Source organism: Anopheles funestus, chromosome 2RL (assembly GCF_943734845.2).
Source record: "Anopheles funestus chromosome 2RL, idAnoFuneDA-416_04, whole genome shotgun sequence".
Classification (NCBI taxonomy): Eukaryota; Metazoa; Arthropoda; class Insecta; order Diptera; family Culicidae; genus Anopheles; species Anopheles funestus.
The window spans coordinates 33,624,585-33,645,217 of record NC_064598.1 but is presented as its reverse complement, the minus strand read 5'-3'; the positions used below and the strand labels follow the sequence as shown (position 1 = coordinate 33,645,217).

Genomic DNA, 20,633 nt, shown 5'->3' with positions numbered 1-20,633 from the left:
GCATTTCGGCCCCTTCGCGGTCCCTTTGCTTTCACACGTTTCACACAGTTTTCTTTCATTTATTCGAACATTTAAAACACCACACTCACCTTTAACTGTAACATTTTTCACGTAATAATCGAATCACAAGCTCATTAAGATAAGGACATCACTTTTTTACCAAAAAACAAAAAAAATAATTGCATTTTTTTAGCGCATAAAGGCACATACACACTGCAATGCGCTTCGGCACTTGTAAAACACAACACTCATCTACAATGGCCACATTTTTCCTACACAATTTCACGCAATATTATCATTGAAAAATGGACATAACTTTTTTTCACCAAAAACTACAAACCGTGCCCAAATGATGGAAGCCGCATGCCACAAAATGCCCCGAAAGTTTTCTTTTATTTATTTCAAATTTTATAAAATAGCTAAAGCTGGCACGGAGGTTATGATAAAAAAAACAAACACCACACGTTTATGGAATGCTTTTATGCTAAAACTCGTTGTACCGCACTGCACAACACAACGCAAAACGAACTGCACAACACAAATGCAAATACAAATTGTCATGTTTAGTGCAAGCATAGTACACGCACTGATTGTAAATGTTTTTACTCTCACACACGTATCCTCCGGCGTTAGCGTACATTCATTGCGCCGGTAAGCGTGATAGATCAAATCTTGTTATCCTGAGTATCAGTGGTGCTCTTCTTTCACTTACACGCTTTACGCTTTCTTGTATTGAACACGCCATACTCGTTCGCCAAACGAACAAGTGACACGCATACGCTGACACAACCCAAGCCTCTAAGCCAAGCCGACGCTGGCTACAATTTAAACACGTGCTAAACAATTTCATCACTGTTTTACATCACATTAACACTCGAATTGTTGTACTTTATCATTATTTGAACTTTGTTCACCTTTTGGCACCCAAAAAAAAAAACAACTGTTGCTAAATGTTCTATCTTCCGAAAGAGTTTTTTTACGCACCTTTAATGTACCGCTGTCCGATCGCTACTGATCACAGCTTCGGCTTATCTCATGATCATTATCTCTTCTGCATCGTTATCATGACGCACCTACACAACCCTAACTGGCGAACCGGTTTGCTCTCAACGTCTCTAACGCACTTCGCTCCTGCTTGAGAGACGAATGAAAAAAGGCTCGTAAAAATCTTCTCGATCAAATCTGTCCTTACATTAATGCATCTAAAATGTTGGTACATTAACACTTATTTATAACATAAAAAACAACACTCTTTAGAAAAAGGCACTGCATAACAAATGCATCTCATTTGTAAGTTTAGTACACACACTGAATGTAAATTTCCTTACTCACCCACACACGTACCCTCGAGCGTTAGCGTACAGCCGTGACTAGCAGAAAGATAGAACGCTAGAAGAAAGAAGAAGATTAATTCGAATAATCCGATCGAAGGGTATAAACGTAAGCTACTGTCAGGGAGAAGAGAAACGATTTGATGTTTTAGTGCGTAAGAAATCAATTCTTCCAAGTGGTATCGCATTATCTAAGTACTTATCAAAGTCGAAGCAACAGTGATGCCAGGAGCAACATGCGACCAATGCTCAATAGTTTTGTTAAGCATGTCAACGCCATCTTCTGTATTATTCAATAACTCGATAAAAGGGTCAATTATATGCTCTAATGAAACTCAGCGAGCATGTTTATTATATCTTTGAAAAGCCTTCATTTTTAACATTACGCAGCATGTTTTCTTCAATAGAAATATTAATTAAAATGGCCGTAAAAGGAATATTTTTGTATATGTGTAAGCAATTGTAAAGGACATACAGTTTTAACGTCAGTTTCCCCTTACCAAAATAGGGTAAGGGTTTAGCAGTTATTAGAGTTATTAGAGTACTTGTAGTTATTTTTGTTTGAGCTCTTAGTATGATGTTAACAAACATTTTTTGCTCAAAACATGCCTCTTTGTGATTATCAATTTGAATCCAACCACCTAATTGTACTTACTATTCGAATGTGTTATAAAATTATCAATTGAAAATCATTTATAGCCCCCACTACAGTAGAATCCAGTTCCTCCATTACAAAAACAAATGATAATTCCAATCAATTTTACAATCACCTTGAAGTTGAAACGTTTGTGGAAATTGTATCCAAATAGATGCTGCTTTGTAGTCCTATTGTTCACAAATCAACAATGTAAGCCTGCTCATTTCCATCTACTCAACCAGTTCGATGAATTATTATCACATGCTGATGGTTACACTACATCAAGCAAAAATCTCACATCTGTCTGACAGATTCTAAACAAAAGCCATGCGCGCCGTTTTGTGTGTTATTCCTAAACAAACCGCACCCTGCATCCCGTAATGTAATAAAAGTCACATCGTGATCATCAATACTTGATCGTTCGGTAGATTGATGAACAGGTTTATCGTTTGTTTCAATAACAGATTCAGTAAACATCCGTTTGTTTCTCTCCCTCTCTCGCGTTTTTTCACCACCATTGCTTATGATTTTCTTAGAACCCACGTTGCTACTTGATTGCCGTGTAAGCATACACAAATCCCTCACCCCAAAACCACCCCTCAATAAAACAACCCCCCCGACCGTACTTGTAAGTCCATCACGTGGGAAGTCCCATCAAGCCATGTTTATCCCAATTCAAGCGCTGTAGGCGAAATCGAGTAAATCCCATCGGCAACGTCGAGGATGGAAAAATTAATCTCAGTTCTTTCATCAATCAGATAAGCTTTCCTCTCAATTAATATTTGTTTTGTGGTGTATTTATAAGACAACTGCGTGTTTCCCGATGGGATCATTGCTGTGAAAAGCAGGCGAGTAAGGCAAGACAACAATCACAATCCAAAAAAAAAACACAAAATCCCCCCGCGAGTTAATGCATTAGAAGATCAGCCAAAGTGCAGAAGAACTTCAGGCCTTTTTTATTTTCTTTTTTTTCTCTCTCTAAAAGTGGTCAATAAGCAAAGAAAAGCATCCTCCGTGAGCATGTGTTTCTTTTTTATTTTTTTTTCTTGCTTCATTCTCCCTTGCTTTGCAAACCACGAACGAGAAGTTTGCCCAAGTCGAATAACTTGTTTACGTTTGGCAAATGTTTCCTTTTTCCGCCAATGATTTCATACGGCGCTCGAAGAGGGTGAGAAAAATTTATAGCTCTTGGGAAAATAAAATCGTTCCATTCTAGCTTCGACGTTGAAGCAAAGAAAAAAAACAAGAAGGGAGGAATTCTGCCCAAGACCCAACCAGTTTCGAATGGTCAGTTGGAAAATCATGAACTGTAAGGATGCTTATGGGTCGCTTCCGGTTTCATTTGATTCTACTACTTCCCAGCCACCAAGTGAGTGCAGGAAGGGTCGCTAAGGGCAAGCGCCAGGCGAAAAGTTGTTTATTTCACATTCGACGATTTTTATCGATAACTTAATTTAACTTCTCTGATTGAATTCATCAGGGATGGGAGTGAGCGAGTGGTACACCGGACTACTGGGCGAAACTCACCATTAAGTTTGATTTCGCCCTGGTGCACTACACGAACCGAAATGACGAAAAACAGCTGAGGTACAACAAGCGACTCAAACAAACCAACAATACAAAAAAAGAAAAGTGTTGGGTCGCCCACTCTCAAAAAACGGAACCATGAATAGATGAAAAATAACTTGCTCGAAAAGTGAAAATAAGCTGACTTCACAGAAGCCAAATGCCAGCTGGACAGCAGTCGGGAGTCAAAGTTGCTGAGAGTTGGAAACTCAATTTCTCAAGCTCAACAGCTCGATCGTGATCACATGGGGATATAGCGCTTGGGTAGCTGGCTAACACCCCAGTACAATCTAGCAAAAAGAAATGTCTCTTCAACTTTCTCGTTTGCCAAAACAAAAAAACAAATAAATTGGGAATAGTCGTTGTAGATTTTCTCTCCGTGGGTACGTTTTTTGTATAACTCATTTTATTCCGCATTTGCTGCTCTCTATTTTATTTCCCCAAAAAGGAAACAAGTTGTTTTGTGCATACGGGCGTATCAACACACCAGACCCGATAGCAAATCCCGACAAGCGGAAATAAATAAATCAATTTACTTCGAACGCAGCGAAACAGGAAACTTTTTGGACCAGCAGAAAAGAAAGGGCAAACGGAAATGGGACGATTTTTGTACACTTGTTGGTTCGCTTTTGCAGTTGCTTACGGATGTCAGGAACATTCTCATTCAGAAGGACGTTTTTTTTTCGGGGGAAAAATGGTGGATGTAAAAGGGAAGTATGCTCATTTGCCAATAAACTGCTACTGTATGTCGATTTAGCATTAAACTGATCCTAAGAAACAGCAGCGGAATAAAAATTAATTATGTTCAAAAACTGGACAAATAGCCATAATCCATAAACTGCTTTTTTATGATATTTCCTGAAAGCTGAAGATCTGACGAATATCTGGTAAAACTTAATGATCAAACCATTTTCTCCCGAAATATCGCTGTATAATTATATTCATTTCTCGAAATCCAGTAAACCTATTAAGTTGGCTGGTTCTGCAAGTATTTTTTTTTTTATTTTCAAGGACTTTTATTGAATGAAGAAACCTGCTTTAACTAATAAATTCTGTTCATCACATATTGGTTTCAATCGCGATTTTTAATGTTTTGATTCAATAATTTTCTACGAAAGGCCTATACTTTTTTGCTGCAACGTTCCAAAGGACCAACTGGAATGGAAATTATTGTATTTTTCCAATATTTTTCCTTTTCAAGTACTCTTGAATGTATTGTATTTTCTTGTGAAAATACTGAGGATCTCAATTCAAGCATACGAATGCTTCACAAAATTGGTTTATCTTTTTGCTTTATTATTATTTGTTGTTTTTTATCTTTTATTAAACATACCTTCGTCCTTATCGGTCCCAAGCAGATACAAAAGGTGGGAAATCATTTTCATCAATTATTATCAATTATTGTTCAGAAACGCTTAAATAATTTGAAAAATCTTTGAGAAAGAAAATAATCTGTATGAACGATTTGTTTGAACGAAATTGAGCCCGATCAATTTGCAGAATCATTCGGCACTCTGATGGCAGGTGGATAAGGGAATATATTTCACAAGGACTACAATAATTTCAGCAGGCTATCCATATATACTTACATATATTTTATACTGGCCAAAATGAACGCAATAATTGTATCTCGTTGGTGCTTAAAGTAAATAAGTCTTTTCATAATTCAAAACTCATTTCTCTCACCATAAAAAATTAAAAAACCAAAAATCCATGGTTCTAAAGAATCCATAAAACTCAAACAAAACAAAGTGACAACATAAAAGTTCCTTTGTATAGAAATAGTTTTCCGAGCATTTCTATTTACAAAGAAATTTTTGCAAACAATGTATGTGAGAGTATGTGATGTGGTGAAACTCCGAAAGCACTTACATTTCTTCGGCATAGTCATTTACAAGCAAAAAAAAGGTGTTTATTTACAAACGCTGCTCCGTACATTCGATTGGGTTCACTGCTTACAGACTGCTGCCATTGTCTCAAGCACAAAGAAAATCCCTTCCGAGTGTTAAGGATAAACTATCGAACCGAACAACATCAAACGATAGATTATGGTTGTAATGCCATTCCCCTTTTACAAGACCCCAGAACATTGTACCAAATGACACATCATTTCTGACTCCCTGTGAAGTGGAATGAATGCTTGGGGAAAAAGTGCTGAGAAAACAAAACCAACAATACGGCTCAAAGGGGAAGAAAAGGGGGGACCCTTTTCTTCTGAGCTGTTTGTGCAACAGAATGCAGGTGTTGATGGGTGTTCTAAGCCCCGATGTCTTGCAGTGTGGTTTAACTGGAAATAAATCCTTCCAACCGACACCACAAAACAGAAGCGACTCGTCGTCTTTCAGTGCCGTAATCCTTAATGAAAATGCAGATGAGTTTTCATCGTTGTTAGAGTGCAGATTTACATCGTTTCTTCCTTTTTTTCTCTGTTTCAATTTCTTTACTGTTCCTTTACTGTTGGCTGTCGGACGCAGTGCACCCCATTGCCAGTGCGGCCTTACCGTGCTAACTACTTGCCCATAAAAGTTATGAAAATCAATAACCATAACGGGAACGAGGCAATGAAATTACTAAAGCTGCTGGCTGCTGCTGTTAGCATAATTGTTCAGTAAATAAAATCCAGCAAAAAGGAAAAACAAAAAAGCTCAATCGATACACCGTCTCCATGTTCGTTTGCGATTTTGGGTTTGTTCCCACCATTACGGTCACTACCAAACACGGAATGGAACAGGAATAACCTCATGAAGACGGAATCTGCTTTCGTGCAGAAGGGGAGGATTAAATTGCCCAGACGTGGCCAATGGACCTTCCGTACGTAGCACATCTCCCTCCCCAACCCATCATTGCTGTCTTTGATGCTTAATGTCAATAACAAATCAGCATAACCTCAAAAGCGTACCTCAAAAGAATGTTTGCACAAAACCAGACACTGGGATTAAGGTCGTTTTCTTGAAGGGGGAGATGACGATCGTTTGGTTCTTCAGTTGCTGTTTTTTCCTCCGTTCTGCATGTTTTTGGTTTGATCTTCTGTGTACAGAAACAGATGGCGCAAAAAGTTTGTTGACCGTGACAAAAGTTTCGTTTGCGTTTGTCATTTGGCCAAAATGCAATACATAGTTTGTTCTATTTCTATTTGCCAAATAAGAAAATCCTGGAAGACGTTTAGCTCCTTTGGCTTTTTCTAAAGGTTTAAAATATATTACTTAATTAATTCTAAATAATTGAATAGTATTTCATAATAATGAAGCAATAAAAATACCTTTTTTCTCACACATTTCAATAAAAACATGACTAACTCACAGAATTCACCATTAAAGCCTCACATGCACAATATTCTGTTTCTCCGTCAATCAAATGTGTAACCGAACAACGTGCCGTCTGTTCCGCGCTGCAAACCATACAAAACGGAATGAAAGTCGTTCGACCATGTTCTCATTTCTGTTCCCGATCTTTTGCTGCCTTTATTAACCACCATAAATATGTCTAGCATTTGCTCGAGACGAACGGCATTGGGCTCATACATACAGGGGACAGTGTGTGACACATGCAGTGCCGTAACGGGGCACGTTCGTTATGAACATCCATTCTGTCCCAAAACCCCCGGTTGACAGTACGGTTTCCGGTCCCGACAGAGTGTCAAATGATGCTCCATCTCGTTGCGTGTTCCCCTAACCCCTGGTATTGCTGCCACCACGATCGGTGCCTCAGTAGGGTGCTATTTTAGATTAAATTTTGTGCCCAGCTGTATGTCTGTGCGAAATACTCCTTCTGTTTCGTATTAACCAAACGCAGATGTAACCTTCAGCGAAATACTGATTGGTTGGGACGCTAAGATGTATGTTGCATGGATGGGGATGAGTTTTCTTACATCGATTGTGAATCTTGGCAGATTTATTCTTAACCATTGAATATTTTCTAACTGGCAATTCTTTTCGTCTATTAAAAACTTAATTAAAATTCTAATTGAAAGATTGACTAACAATTTGTTCTTTTGTTTCGTTACAGGTACGTTGGAATAGATGACTGAAGGCATCATTTCGTGAGACCACAAAACTAGACGTTTGGGGATGCGTTTTTTTGTTTTGAAACACACTTTACTTACACAACCATTACGCACACAGTTTTATTTAGTATTACAACTATGTAACAAAACACCTTTCAGTATTTTTTGTACTAACATTCCTAATCCTTTAAGTTATCTGTTTGTATTAAAATGTTTTATAGATTTTTTTCCTTAAAGATGTCTTAACGTAAGACGTTCCCTTGCTAAAGATGTTAAAGGTGCGTAAGACGTTAAAAATCGTTATAACTGTAATAGTGGATTCAAAAGTTTCGAAATGTTGCTCTCGTTCCGTGAAAATAAAACCCACGCCAAATCGCAAATAAAATAAGTCCTCACCAGAAACATGTGTTAACAATAATTCAAGTTGGAGCAAATCAACGCTTCTACGAATCGGAAGATATTTACGATTTCAGCCCCTGTATGTTCCTGTTGTTTGTTCAGGGGGCTCGTTTTGTGAAGAAGAAGAAGAAAAAAATTGTCAAATGTCGCGAACGAAAATGCGCATAAAGTTTTCCATCGTTTTATACAGAAATTCCAAAAATATGGGTGGCCCGCTTTATCCGATGGCAAACAATTGGGATTGCATGCTGGAGCCGAATAAATTTTGACATAAAATAATAATGATTCCAAGAAGCAGGGCAACATTCTTCCACTGGAAGGGCAAAATTTGTATTAAGACATGTTTATTTTTTTGTTCTTTTACTTCACCCAACTATTGAAATTTCTTTTAAATATTCTATTCACTTCCATCCTACATAACTTACACAACAAAGCATACACAGCATATCGCCCACAAATGTTACACCAACGTTTATGTGAGGATATTTGCAACATTCTTTCAAACGACAGTTTTGTTCAAATGAAAATGTTTTTAATTTCAGGAAAATTTACTCCCACAACAGCAACAGTCGACACCAGTACGTACGACTTTAGTGAAATTACTTAGAATGATTTAGTCGCTCTATTTCCGTTCATGTAGCCATTCATTACCTATTTCATGCTCGTTTCCTTCGATGTCTTGATAAGATTGTTATAATGCTGTAGTTTGAAACGTTTCGTTACGGGAAACATTTTTTCTTTTCAATCTCAATTAATCGTTGCTAATGGGCGATTTTCTTTACAGTCACGCAGCCTTCAGAATCGTTTTTGATCCCTTATGAATGACTTGTTTATATTCATTGAACAGTTTCTTTAGACTAAACTACATTTTGATTCAATTATAATTTATTTGAATTGAAAAATGTTAGAATATTAGTTAAATTTAAGTAGAATTTTAGTAGCTTAAAGAGTTTAATAGTTTAATGAATAATATATTTTTTATTTTTGTAAAATTTCTAAAAAGTAGCTCTAGCTCGAAATAAGTTACTCGAGTATTTACTCGTACCATTCTCATTTCGGCAGTAGTTTGTCGAAATTGTGCATGTCTTCCTACCATTTTTATTATTAATTTTATTGATAAAGTTTAATAATTTATGAACGAATTATTTTCTAATTTATAAAAATTGTCCATTTGAAAATCCATTTTTCTAAAATTAACAATTTGTTCAGGACCACATCTGCAGTATGCATGGCGGTAATGGTTTTTGATGAATAAATTCGTTGATCCTTTAGTGAAGTGAAGCATTTGGTTTTTAGTCAGCATTGGATAAACCTTTCCCCATCCAGCTCCACCGAAAAAAAAATCCGCTAGACAAACATCGTTTTTTGATCGTCTTACATGGCGCATCTGGAACACTGCGAATGGGTATGGTACGTGCGGGACATCGTCATGTGGCCAAGAACACATGAAAAAGTGACGCCACCGTTTGAATCTGGCAACTGGCATTGCTGCTCCCGGGATATGGCGGAGGCTTATGTCAAATGCGAATGTATGTCGCACTTGTTCTACTTTTTTGTGTCCTTCTTGTCTCTGGTTGCTGGTTGCTTCATCCACCGTGAGCAGCTTGTACAGCCGGTTGCACATAATCTTCTAATCCTTTTTTAACATTCAACAAAAATAAGTCCCCCACAATATGTTGTTACTGCTGTGATTTTATGCCTGTTTTCTTCCCTTGCTCGACATCGGTAGCGTCCTTAGTATTTTGGAGGGCCTGCCTTGTACGGGGGTTTTTTTATGAACCGACTGGCTCCACAACCCACTGGGTTTGGGGCCCTTTTTCATTCCCATGTATGGTACTTGGGAGACGGGTTTTCATCAGTTTAACTCCCCTTTCAGAACGCTCGTCCAGGCGTTGATGCTTCAGGCTCAAGTCAACCTTGCGCTAGTGCCACGTGACGACGAAAGGACGTGCATTTTGGACGCTTCTTCACGGTGGATCATGTGGTTCCGTTCTTATGGACGCAACACAAAAAAAATGGGTTGAACAGGGCGAAAACTGGCTCTCTCACTGGGACAAATAACAACAATTTTACGCTTATGTTGCAGCGATTCGTTTTCCATTTTTTTCTTCTTCCTTCTGTATGTACCATTTTGTGCACTGGCGAAGGTTCGTACGGGAATGGTTTACCTCTTTTTTTTTTTCGTTGTTGTTACCGAGCCTCTGTTTCATCGGCAATTTTACACACGGCTGACGGTTGCTTGCAAATTTACACACCTGTACGGTCATCTTTCCGCTTAAGAGCCTTGGCACGGTGATGATGCTGAGAGGGACGATACTCGTGGGTGCTTGGCTCCAACAAAAAAAAAGGCTGGGACCGTTCAGACCCAAGTACGACCGACACGATGCTGAGTCGGGATTTATTTTTTACGAGTCTTTCGGGATAATGAGCAAAGTACTTTCGCTCGACGTGGTCGTCCCAATTTGCCGTTACACTAACCATGCCCGTTTTCAGCTGCAGGAATTATCTCTTTCTCTCTTTAGATAGCATGGAGAAAATAAGACACATGGCAAATAAAACAAACAAAAAGGAAGATGAAAAAACATGCTAACCAAATCGCTACAACCGAAAAACCAGGTGTACGAGGGAGATTAAAAATTAATGAACCGGACTTACTGGACCACAATACCTACCTACACCTGCCAGCGCAAAACCACCGAGTTCCCACGTGTAGCACGCGTGGGCATATCGACAAGGCATTGGAATGTTGGCGCGCCGTTTTTTTTTTTTGTTTATTTGTTGGGGAGTGAAGTAAAGACACCCATCCCAGAACAATTCCCCTTACCGCTTGACAAGGGAAAAGTGGTTTAGTTTTGATAGGATAATGTGGTAGCCACTAAGCTGGTCGATGCTCCTGTGGCCAGAGAAAAGCCATCACACATGTAGTAACTGCGTTTGCAATTATTTGCATTATTTAGTAGTTTTCTCCTGGTAAGATACGACGGCAGAAAATTGCATTGGCTACATTTAGAGCGAGTTCTCGATGCGGTGTAGTTGCGTAAAGTTCCTTCCGAACGGGCGCGCAAACCACACTGACATACGCTTCTGGTAGGTTTTAGGCTAATGCACATTCGCTTCACATTTGCCTGCTACAGCACAACAATTAGAATGGACAGACGAACGGGTATGCAAGCCACTATGTTTGGCCACTAAAGGAGAAAGAGGAAGAGGAAGAGATGAGGCTGACAGGCAAGCGATTAATAATTAACGCTGGGAGAGATACGCTTGCCTAAGGATTATTTGCACTAAGCTAGGATAGCCTGGTCTGCTCTAGGCCGATAGCCCCCGATAATTCTGAGTATAATATTTATTAGCATTTAAATGCAATATACATCCAGGATGAAGGGAACGTAGTAAGCAGGGAACAGATGCCTTAATTCAATACGGATCCAATGTTGTGTAACATTGTTGGGGAGCATATTACCTTTCAAGCTTATAGTTTTGTGAAGCATGAAGAAGCCAACGGAACTTTTTAGTTGCTAATGCATGACTGTTGCCTTCATAAAAAGAATAAAAGAGGACAAAGTCTAAAGCATTTAGTAGTGTTAAGCTTATCGAAATTTTTAAAAAGAGTCATTATGAAGAGTCATATGAATCTGAGAGAGATAGAGAGAGAGAGAGAGAGAGAGAGAGAGAGAGAGAATAATTCTGAAGAGTTAAATGAATCTTCAGTGAAGAGTCAGTCAAATCATGAACCGACTCCCAAAATATGAAACAATTTTCATAAATTCTATTCCACATAAATTCAAATGAATCCTGAACGATTCATGAATCTGATATCATTCGCTGCCAACAAACTTAAATTAAAAGTTCTGCTCGGAGGGGTTTGAGGAAGTAATGGAGAGACTATCACATATATCATCAGGCTGTCCCGAAACTCTAAGGATTAATAATTCAATGAAGATTCATGAATCTTCAGAAAAGAAATTCATGATTCATTCATTCAGCTCAAAGATTCGTTCAGATTCATGAATTTGAATCAGATTCACCCAACACTAATATTTTGATTGTATTAGAATGCTTACTCCTAGTTAAAAGATTCTACTTGTTAAAGCTTTTATACTTATTTAGATTACATTTGTTTTCATCCCTTTAAGTTTCCTTGTAGATGTAATCTTCATTCTCTACGTCTGCATGCCATTGGTAGTAAACGATCATCTTCAATGTTTCTCGTCCATTCTTTTATGGTTCATTTTTTCTTGGATAACTTCATGACCTTTTTTTTTGCTACTCTTTGCACATTTCATTTCACAGTTCCAGCGCGCATTGTATGGGCAGCGATTGATCATGATGCGGAGCTACCGTGCGACATTACGGCACCATCGTCACAGGATGGCGTCAAGCTAGTACTGTGGTTTAAGGATTCCACCGGAATTCCGCTGTACAGTTTGGACTCGCGCAGCGGTGTAGCGATATCGGCCGCCCAACACTCCACCATCGCGAACGATCTCGGCCAGCGGTTGTTTTTCTCGGTCGGGGCAACACCGAAGGAGGCTCGCCTGCAGATACGCAACATCAAAACATCCGACGGTGGCGTCTACCGGTGCCGGGTGGACTATTTCAACTCACCCACGCGCAACTACCGTGTCAATTTGACGCTAGCCGGTAAGATACGGGAACGTTAATGCCGCAAGCCATTCGCTGCGGGATGAAAGTGGAAATTTTGGTTCGTTCCTTTCTGCTTCGGTTTTAAACTTTGTGTATGAATAAGAAATAGGATAAAATTGGAAGTTGAATGAAATTTTATTTGTACAACTTTAGCATTTTAAATATTAAACTTGCACTCCTCTTGCATGCTTAACAGTTCCACCAGAAGAACCAAGAATATTCGACGCACAGGGTAAAGAGATATCAACCGTTGCTGGACCGTTTCGAGAGGGTCATGAACTGTTCCTGTCATGTCAAGTGTCTGGAGGTAAGCAAAAGCTGCGATTATATTACTTTATTTAATTTCTATTTTGAGAGTATGATTTCATAAGTTAAATATTTACTTTTTCCGCCAAATTCAATATGAAAAGACTTATATTAACTAAAAAACATTAGCCATTTCCCAGAAAACTAAAGCACCTCATGAAATGTATATAATCCTCAAATCCATTTCAACGCTTTTTACTCCAATGTAACTATTTTTTTCCAAACTTCCATAAACTGGACTAGATCTTGTAGCGGGTTTTTTCCAACTGGTTTTTATACCCTCGCAATCGCCTTAACGATCGGGACAATTCTAGCTGCAATGGTATCAATGTGTTTCAAAAACCCCGACTGGATGAAGCTCCTGCACTTCTACATTGCAATCCGATTGCCAAACATGCCTCGGGGGTTGGAACGGATGTCCTGAGTACACATCACGAAATCCGAGTCCCTCTTGACGTCGTATATTGAACGCTCATGGCTTATAGTATTTTTTCCCCAGTTTTCGTGGAAATTGAAGTTTGAACGGACCTTGGTTTGAACTGCCAAGAAATCCTTTAACCGAGCTTGAACTGTTAGTCGATGAGCGAGTAAAGCTTGCCAACAATAGGAGCACTACCATTTCGACCAGACGAGATAGTTGGCTTTACCGATTGGTACTTGGTGTGTTGGTTTTTTTTTCTCTCTCTCTCTCTCTCTCTCTCTATTCCTCCTTCAACTACAACTACCTTGTGCTACAGCGTTTGCAGGATTTCAGTTTGATTTTTCCAACATTTTATGTCAGCAGGTAACGTACACGATATGCCATACCCGTGAGACGTTCTATCCCCAAAAATTGCTTCACCAGTAACTGGCAATCTAGCGACCTACCTACCTAACTCCACGGTTTGTGAAAGGAAAAGCAAAATAAAATAAAAATAAATAAATTTTCACAACGGGCTGCTCGTTTACTGAGGAAACACACTGGCAAGAGATACCGTGGGCACCCCGTACGTATGATGTTGATGATGTTGATAACGGCAAACCGGTGGAACCGGTAATGCCTGCAAGCTCGTAAAAAGTCACCAAACATAACCCTGCAAGCTCGTGTCGGGCTTCGGTCCTTGGTGTCGAATGTAAATTGTTTGCATTCGAATTTAGGGCCATAGATTGGCGCGAAAAATCCGCTTCCGTTTACGACGCTAGAATGAACGATCCAATTGAAGACCCGTGGAGTGAGGGTTTTTTTATATATACCGAGATGTGTGTGTGTCGTATGTACGATCAGTTTTGGTATCAATGGATGCAGAAGCCATTGGAAAATGGGAATAAGACTTGAATTCGTATGAGCTGTGCAATCATATGTTGGTCTCTATTGTACAGTACATTGAACCATGTTTGGTTTTGTTTATTTTCAAAACATAAAAATTGTGTCTTTTTCTTCATAAAATATTTTACTGGCTGTAAAATATGTTAGGTTAAAAAAATATGTTTCGCTTTGTGGGTTTTGGAATTCACTTTTCTTGGTCTTAACAGTGTCAGAAATATGTTTTGGCAATTTTTTGAATAAATTTTCAAAACTCGAAAAAAGGAACTGGACAAGACTGGGCCATAGGGAACTATACTTATGGGCTTTTGTCGAACATAGTAAAATTGCAGAAAATTAATTTCGTTTTAATATTTTATACATTTAAGGATTTCCACATTATGTTTTGTTCTTGAGAAAAAAAAGTGTAAAGCAAGACTAAATTGTTCAAGAGAAAATGACTTAAATAAAAAGAAGAAAAAATCATTCAGAATTATTCTATCATAGAAAAACGACGGTCATAAAAGCAATGAATAATGAAATAAAAAAAAGTGAATAGGTTTCAACCATTGACATGGATGACTCTTAGAAACTACGCCTGAAAGTATGCATTCACTAGTTTTAGAATCTTTTTCAACTGCCTGCGAGTCTGTAATAAGTACTCGCAACTCTGTCCTAAGCGCTTTTTGTGAAATATTCAACAGAATATCATTTTGCCCACTTTTCAAAGCATTCATTGCATAAAAGCTGATTTATTTATTTTTATTTATAAGCCTTCGCAAAAATGCTCCGAATGCTCCAATTTACCACCCACCTTGAAACATACAAAAATGAAAATTTATTCTTTTTGTTCACAAAACGATGTACTACTTGGCAAAATAATGTTTCCACAGTTGGTCGACCGGTTCATAAACAGCGGGGCCCATTCACCCTAAATACCACCCGAAAATGTTTCCAATGAAACGAATTACATTTTAACATTGCCACCACACATCACTAAAACACCACGCAGCGCAATGAGAAGGGGCGCACAGCGTCATGGGAAAAAGTTGCTCATTCACGTATTCCACTTTCCAGCATTTCCCATTTAGCTTCAAACATTTGATAGACCATTCACGCTCAGAACTTAGGAATACGAGGCTGCAACAACAACAAAAAAACATTCCTAATCTACGCGCCGCAAAGGATGTTACTCGAAAATGGTTTTGCCGAATTTAGAAGGGTGCAACATAAAAGTGTGCCACGGCGAACGAAAGGTTATGGCCACAAGCGCCTATACTGTCACCATCGTCATCCACTTCTGCCAAAAAAACAATTCAACGTGCCACAGTAAATTGTTCGGCTACGTTAAGGTTCTGATTCGCTGCCGAAAAGCCCAGGGTAACAACACCACACCCCGCTCCGCCAGTGGATCTCACGCCAAGTACCGAGAAAATCAAGGGCGCGTATGAAACATTGTACTTTTTCAGCTACGTCTCCGCCGATGGCACCGCGCGTTGGACGGAAGCTGATAAACTGAATGTAGGAACTTATTTTCCTAAGTTTTTCTCATCATTGGAGGGGTTTTTATTACCCCCGGTCGCTCGCTCGCACGCTCGCTCGCTTCGTCCCTGCAAATAGGCTTATTATTTATTTAGATCTTCCATGAAGCGCACCCATTTGGTTGATGCAAACAACAGTGAAGTGAACGAAAGTATTTTCCGTTGTTCCGGAACTACATTTTGCAAAATGCGCAGGGGGAGAGGGTGGCAATAGAGAAGTGGTCGACTAGCAAGACATGTGTATGACAAGGAACATCGGACGGAGTGTATATGTGTGAAAAAACACTTTATATTCATGGTCGAAATGCGGCACGTGGCACATTTCGTATCCCTTCGGAGTGGTGTAGGGAAAATGGGAAAAAAGGAATAATCGAGCGAAGAAACTAAATCACACGACGAATGTCGACAAAGCGGGCGTCAGGAAAAAGCGCACACGCTCGGTAAATTGTAAGCGAAGCTTTAAAGCTTTTCGACCAAAGTTGTAACCATTTCGGGGGCTCGTTTCGCACACAGAATACATAGAAGCACGAGAAAGTGTGTGTGTGTGAGTTTTTTTTTTGTTTGTTTGAAAAGTAAATGAAAGTTTTATGACTTTTAAAGTGGTCTTGAAAGGAAAATGTATTTTAAGGTGGAAAATAAAATCAAAAAGAAAAGAGAAAAATACCATGCTACGGGGGTGATTTTTTTTTTAAATTAGCAACATAACCATTTCCACCGGTCCAACATGTTTCCTGTTGATCCCGAACAATGCATAAAACATTCCGCATTCATGTTTCGTAATTTTGATAAGCTTCTTCCTTTTTTTTTTTGTTGGCACAGCATGATTGCCCAAAACAAAAAGTAGAAGCGCAAGAGAAATAGAATCAAACAATTTAAATAAATAATGTACCTATTTGCAATACGTTTCTTCGCTGCCCGTCGCTGCAGGACGTCCACCGCCGCGCGTTACCTGGTGGCGGGATGGTGTTGAAATTTCCAGCACCAGCCATCCATCCGCCGTCGAAGGTACCTCCGCCATGGTTAATCAACTATTCATCAGCACCGTCACGAGGGACTTTTACGGCACGAAGCTGCAGTGCCGTGCCGCCGGTTCGAAGCTAGTGCCGGCCGTCTCGAAGGAAGTTGCCATACAAGTACACCGTAAGTATACAGGCACACCTGCTTCGTGGCGTTTCAGGAAGATTTCGGGAAAGCAAATAGCCAACCGGATGTTCACTACCGCCCGCAAAGCAAATCGATAGTCAAAACGAACCCATCGGTTTCTTGCGTTTCTATTTGCCAGTAAAACCGCTGCGAGTGAAAATCATTTCACCGAACGAGCTGCTGACAGCGGGTCGCCCGGTTCCAATTAGATGCGAAGCGTGGGGTTCCTTTCCGGCGGCGAAAATCGTTTGGCTGCTCGATGGTGAACCACTGCGCAGTGGCGACATTACGGTGCACACCGACAGCAATGTAAGTAACAACCCGTGTCCTCGCGTTTCGGCCACAATCCACCACAAAACCCCGTATTTCATACTTCCGTTTCCTTCATTTTTCCCATCCGGAATGCTTCGCAGGATTCGAACCTAACCTCCAGCATACTGACGCTCCGGGTAACGGCCGAAAACGATGGTGCCGAGCTGACCTGTCGCGCATCGAATGCGTGGTTTTCTGGCGGTGCGATCGAGGATAAGCGCATCATAAGTGTTGCATGTAAGTAAAACTTACCGCACCGTTCGCATCATCATCATCATCTTCTGATTGGACGGGTTTGTCTCGTATCGGGGTATAAATTACGCCCATCACGTCTGAAGCTGTGAAGCCCTTTTAGCACGCGAGGTGATGAAATCTTTAACGACTTCCGTAAATATTGGTGACGCCGGGCCCGGGCAGAGTGTTATTTATGGGACGCTCTGGTGTTATCTCTCAAACCCTTCTTCTACCCCTGCATCTCTATTTTTGGTGCAGAAACTCGCACAGAGTCATCGATCTTCAGACAAAGTCTAGGTACTTTATGGCGCGTTTTCGTTATCGTAACATGAACGAATGGGAATGTTGTTTTTTTTCCTTCTCTTCCTAAAAATGATACAACTTCTCAACCACAATAACCACTACACAAACTAATCATTCAAAACAACATAAGGCCGTTTTTGGGTAGTAGAACGGCCACACTTCCGGAAGTCGGGCGGTTTTCTCTGACGGTGCATCCATGCGACAATGTGCAGCAGCTCAGTCTGGATGAAAAATAGTGCACGTTACCGATTTATCACATGCTACGAAAAGCAGTAAAAGCAGTTCTATCTGCCACGTGTATGATGTGTCCCTGTCCCTGTACGAACCGTCCTGTGCCCGGAAAGATGAAAGAACTCCACGGTATGGGTAGCGCTTTTTCCCATCCATCCATCGGTATCCCGGGTGCTGGATAACTTACGACCGACCATTATTGCAACTCAGCAAACCGAAGAAATTGCTGCTACGTTATACTGCGCTCTGTGCAACAGAACAACCAGTACCGGGAAAAGCAGGATAATGGTGCTACGCTTTTCCAACCCGAAACCCCGGGCCAGTCGTTCCGTTTGGCGCACTGCTGACTGAACACTGCAAAAGCTAATGGTTTCTGCTGTGACCTTCTGCGGTTGTACATTGATTTATGAACGGTATGTGCGCTCGTGTTGCTCCCTTTTTCGGCTGGCCGCAAATCGAGGTCTGATGAGCTTTAATCATGTCATGCATATTGGGTCGACAGTGGTATAACATGGGGTGCCTCGCATGCCCAGAATGTTTCATCCCCAGGCTCCGGGCTGTACTTTAATAAAATAATTACTATTCAATTTTATTGAATTTTCCGTAATTAAAAGCATTTAAGCCTAAACTAGGAATTAATGAAATTTATTTGCCCCCCAACCCAACCCACTATTTCCAGCAATGTTCGGGCGGTTTTTCCCGTCCATACCGAAATTACATTGGGTGCAGTTTATTTTCTCCCCTTTCCACACCGTCCACACCGGATAAATGGTGCCCCAAAAGCCCTGCTGCACGAACATTTACATTCACCATATTTTAGTCGATTTCTATTACGTGCTCAACCGAAATGGAGTGCATTTTCATCTCCGTGAATCGCTCCATGTAACGCACAACATGCTTATCATCATTATCGGCAATAACACGATCTCCAGCTGCGTTTTATCTCCCTTACTGTACGGTTGCCAGTCACCACAAATCGTTTCGTAGTACCGAAAAACGAATCCCCTCTATATTGTTTGACCAGCTTGGGGAGAGGGAGTTGACCATCATTCCCTTTCACCGTTTATCTCTCCGGGTCAACCCTTGGTCGCGGTGCGAGAAGTGATGGACCTATCATATCAATATTTTACGCGACACAGTTTTCTATTTTCGGTGAATGTATTCATTCGTCCATAAAATGCTTACCACCGCATGAAATAGTTAATTATTTTCGGTAAATTTTCTAAATCTCCTCCGCGCGCTTTGGTCGTGGGGTTTCGCTGCCGGTAGTGACGAGCCCGCTGGGAGTGGTACATGTAATTTTCCATAGAGTATTTAGCTAATGCTTTGCCCTTTTAGGCAGATGTGGGCTGGTCAGTGTGTGTGGTTTTAGCTGCAGCTGTATCGAGCCATGAACAGTATCAACGGGGAGGAAAGATTGATGTTCGCTAAAGCACGTATTGTTGTGTTTGGAAGGTTTCTGCTGATGCACGGTTGGCGTTGGCAAGTAACAACGCTCATTACATGATAGATTTTAATTGAAGCTAAGCATAGCGAAAATGGAAATTTATCACAAATTAATGAAGGGTTTTGTTTGATCATGAAATGTTTCACTTATGTTTTAAGTAATTTAATATTATCTATATATAAATAACTCTTCATTTTGTAGTTATTTTTAAAGCCAATATGTTTATGTTCCCCTTTTGCAATTAATTAACCAAATATGGTTTAATGATGTTCAAAACTTAAACAACTTTCTTACAAGTATTGAAAAGTATAAGTTAGATTTAAAGTTTTATTTTCATCTTCGGATTTATTAGTAATTATTTGATTTTAAAATAAATGATTTATTTGACATTAAATTAAACCTCATTGAAAAATTTTTGACAAAAAATTACAGAAACTATTTGTAGGAAATTTTTAAACAGGGTTGCTTGTTCCTTGATACTTCGATTTTTACTTTACAATTAAATATTTTAATTGTGCAATTCGATTCGATTTTCTACTTCGGCACAACGTACATAGAGTCTTCTAAGAATTATTGAAAAAAATATTACGATGTCGAGTTTTTTTCATACAATATATTCTTTATCTGAAAAAGAAAAGAAAAAAATGCAAACAAAAGTTTAATATGGTGGCAAAAAGAAAAGAAGATAAAAGTAAAAGAAAAAATATCAATTATTGAAAATAAATATTTCAGAAAAATTACTCATACATTTACCACAGAGAGTTTGTTTGTGTAAAATTTAAAAACGATTATTTAATTCAGTCTTTTTGATATTATAAGTAAAACAAACTCAAATTATTTACTGTTGCTGAATAAAAACACATTTAGTAGTAACGTTACTAACGAAAAGTTAGTAACCATCCCAAAAACGATTTAATAGTAAACGATCAAACATTACTCTTCACCATGTCACAGGACAGTTAAATTTATGTTGTACCCATCAAGTTATTAAGTAATTGATGCTTTTTCACACATGAAAATTTACACCCAACGTGATGGCCAGTTATTTTCACACCCTTTTTTCTTAGTATACCAAAAACAAACACCAAACATAGTAATGTAAAGCAATCAATCGTGTCACCGAACACTATCAAAGTAAAATCATTGCCCCGTTTAGACAGCGAACTTAAAAAAAAAATCACCACAAAAAATGTGAACAGCAGCAACCTTACCAGTGGCAATGTCATTTAATTGAAGTTGAACAGACATCCG

General features: G+C 39.4%; 1 protein-coding gene across 1 annotated transcript in view; it reads left to right on the top strand.

Moving 5' to 3' along the window:
- Positions 1-20,633, top strand: part of LOC125764595 (contactin-3) — a 132,690-nt gene that overhangs the window by 86,448 nt on the left and 25,609 nt on the right. Inside the window, exons 4-9 of the mRNA XM_049428971.1 lie at positions 8,479-8,514; positions 12,230-12,580; positions 12,780-12,890; positions 16,640-16,852; positions 16,995-17,164; positions 17,269-17,404. Of these exons, the coding sequence (XP_049284928.1) occupies positions 8,479-8,514; positions 12,230-12,580; positions 12,780-12,890; positions 16,640-16,852; positions 16,995-17,164; positions 17,269-17,404 (1,017 nt within the window). The remainder of the gene's footprint in view (positions 1-8,478; positions 8,515-12,229; positions 12,581-12,779; positions 12,891-16,639; positions 16,853-16,994; positions 17,165-17,268; positions 17,405-20,633) is intronic.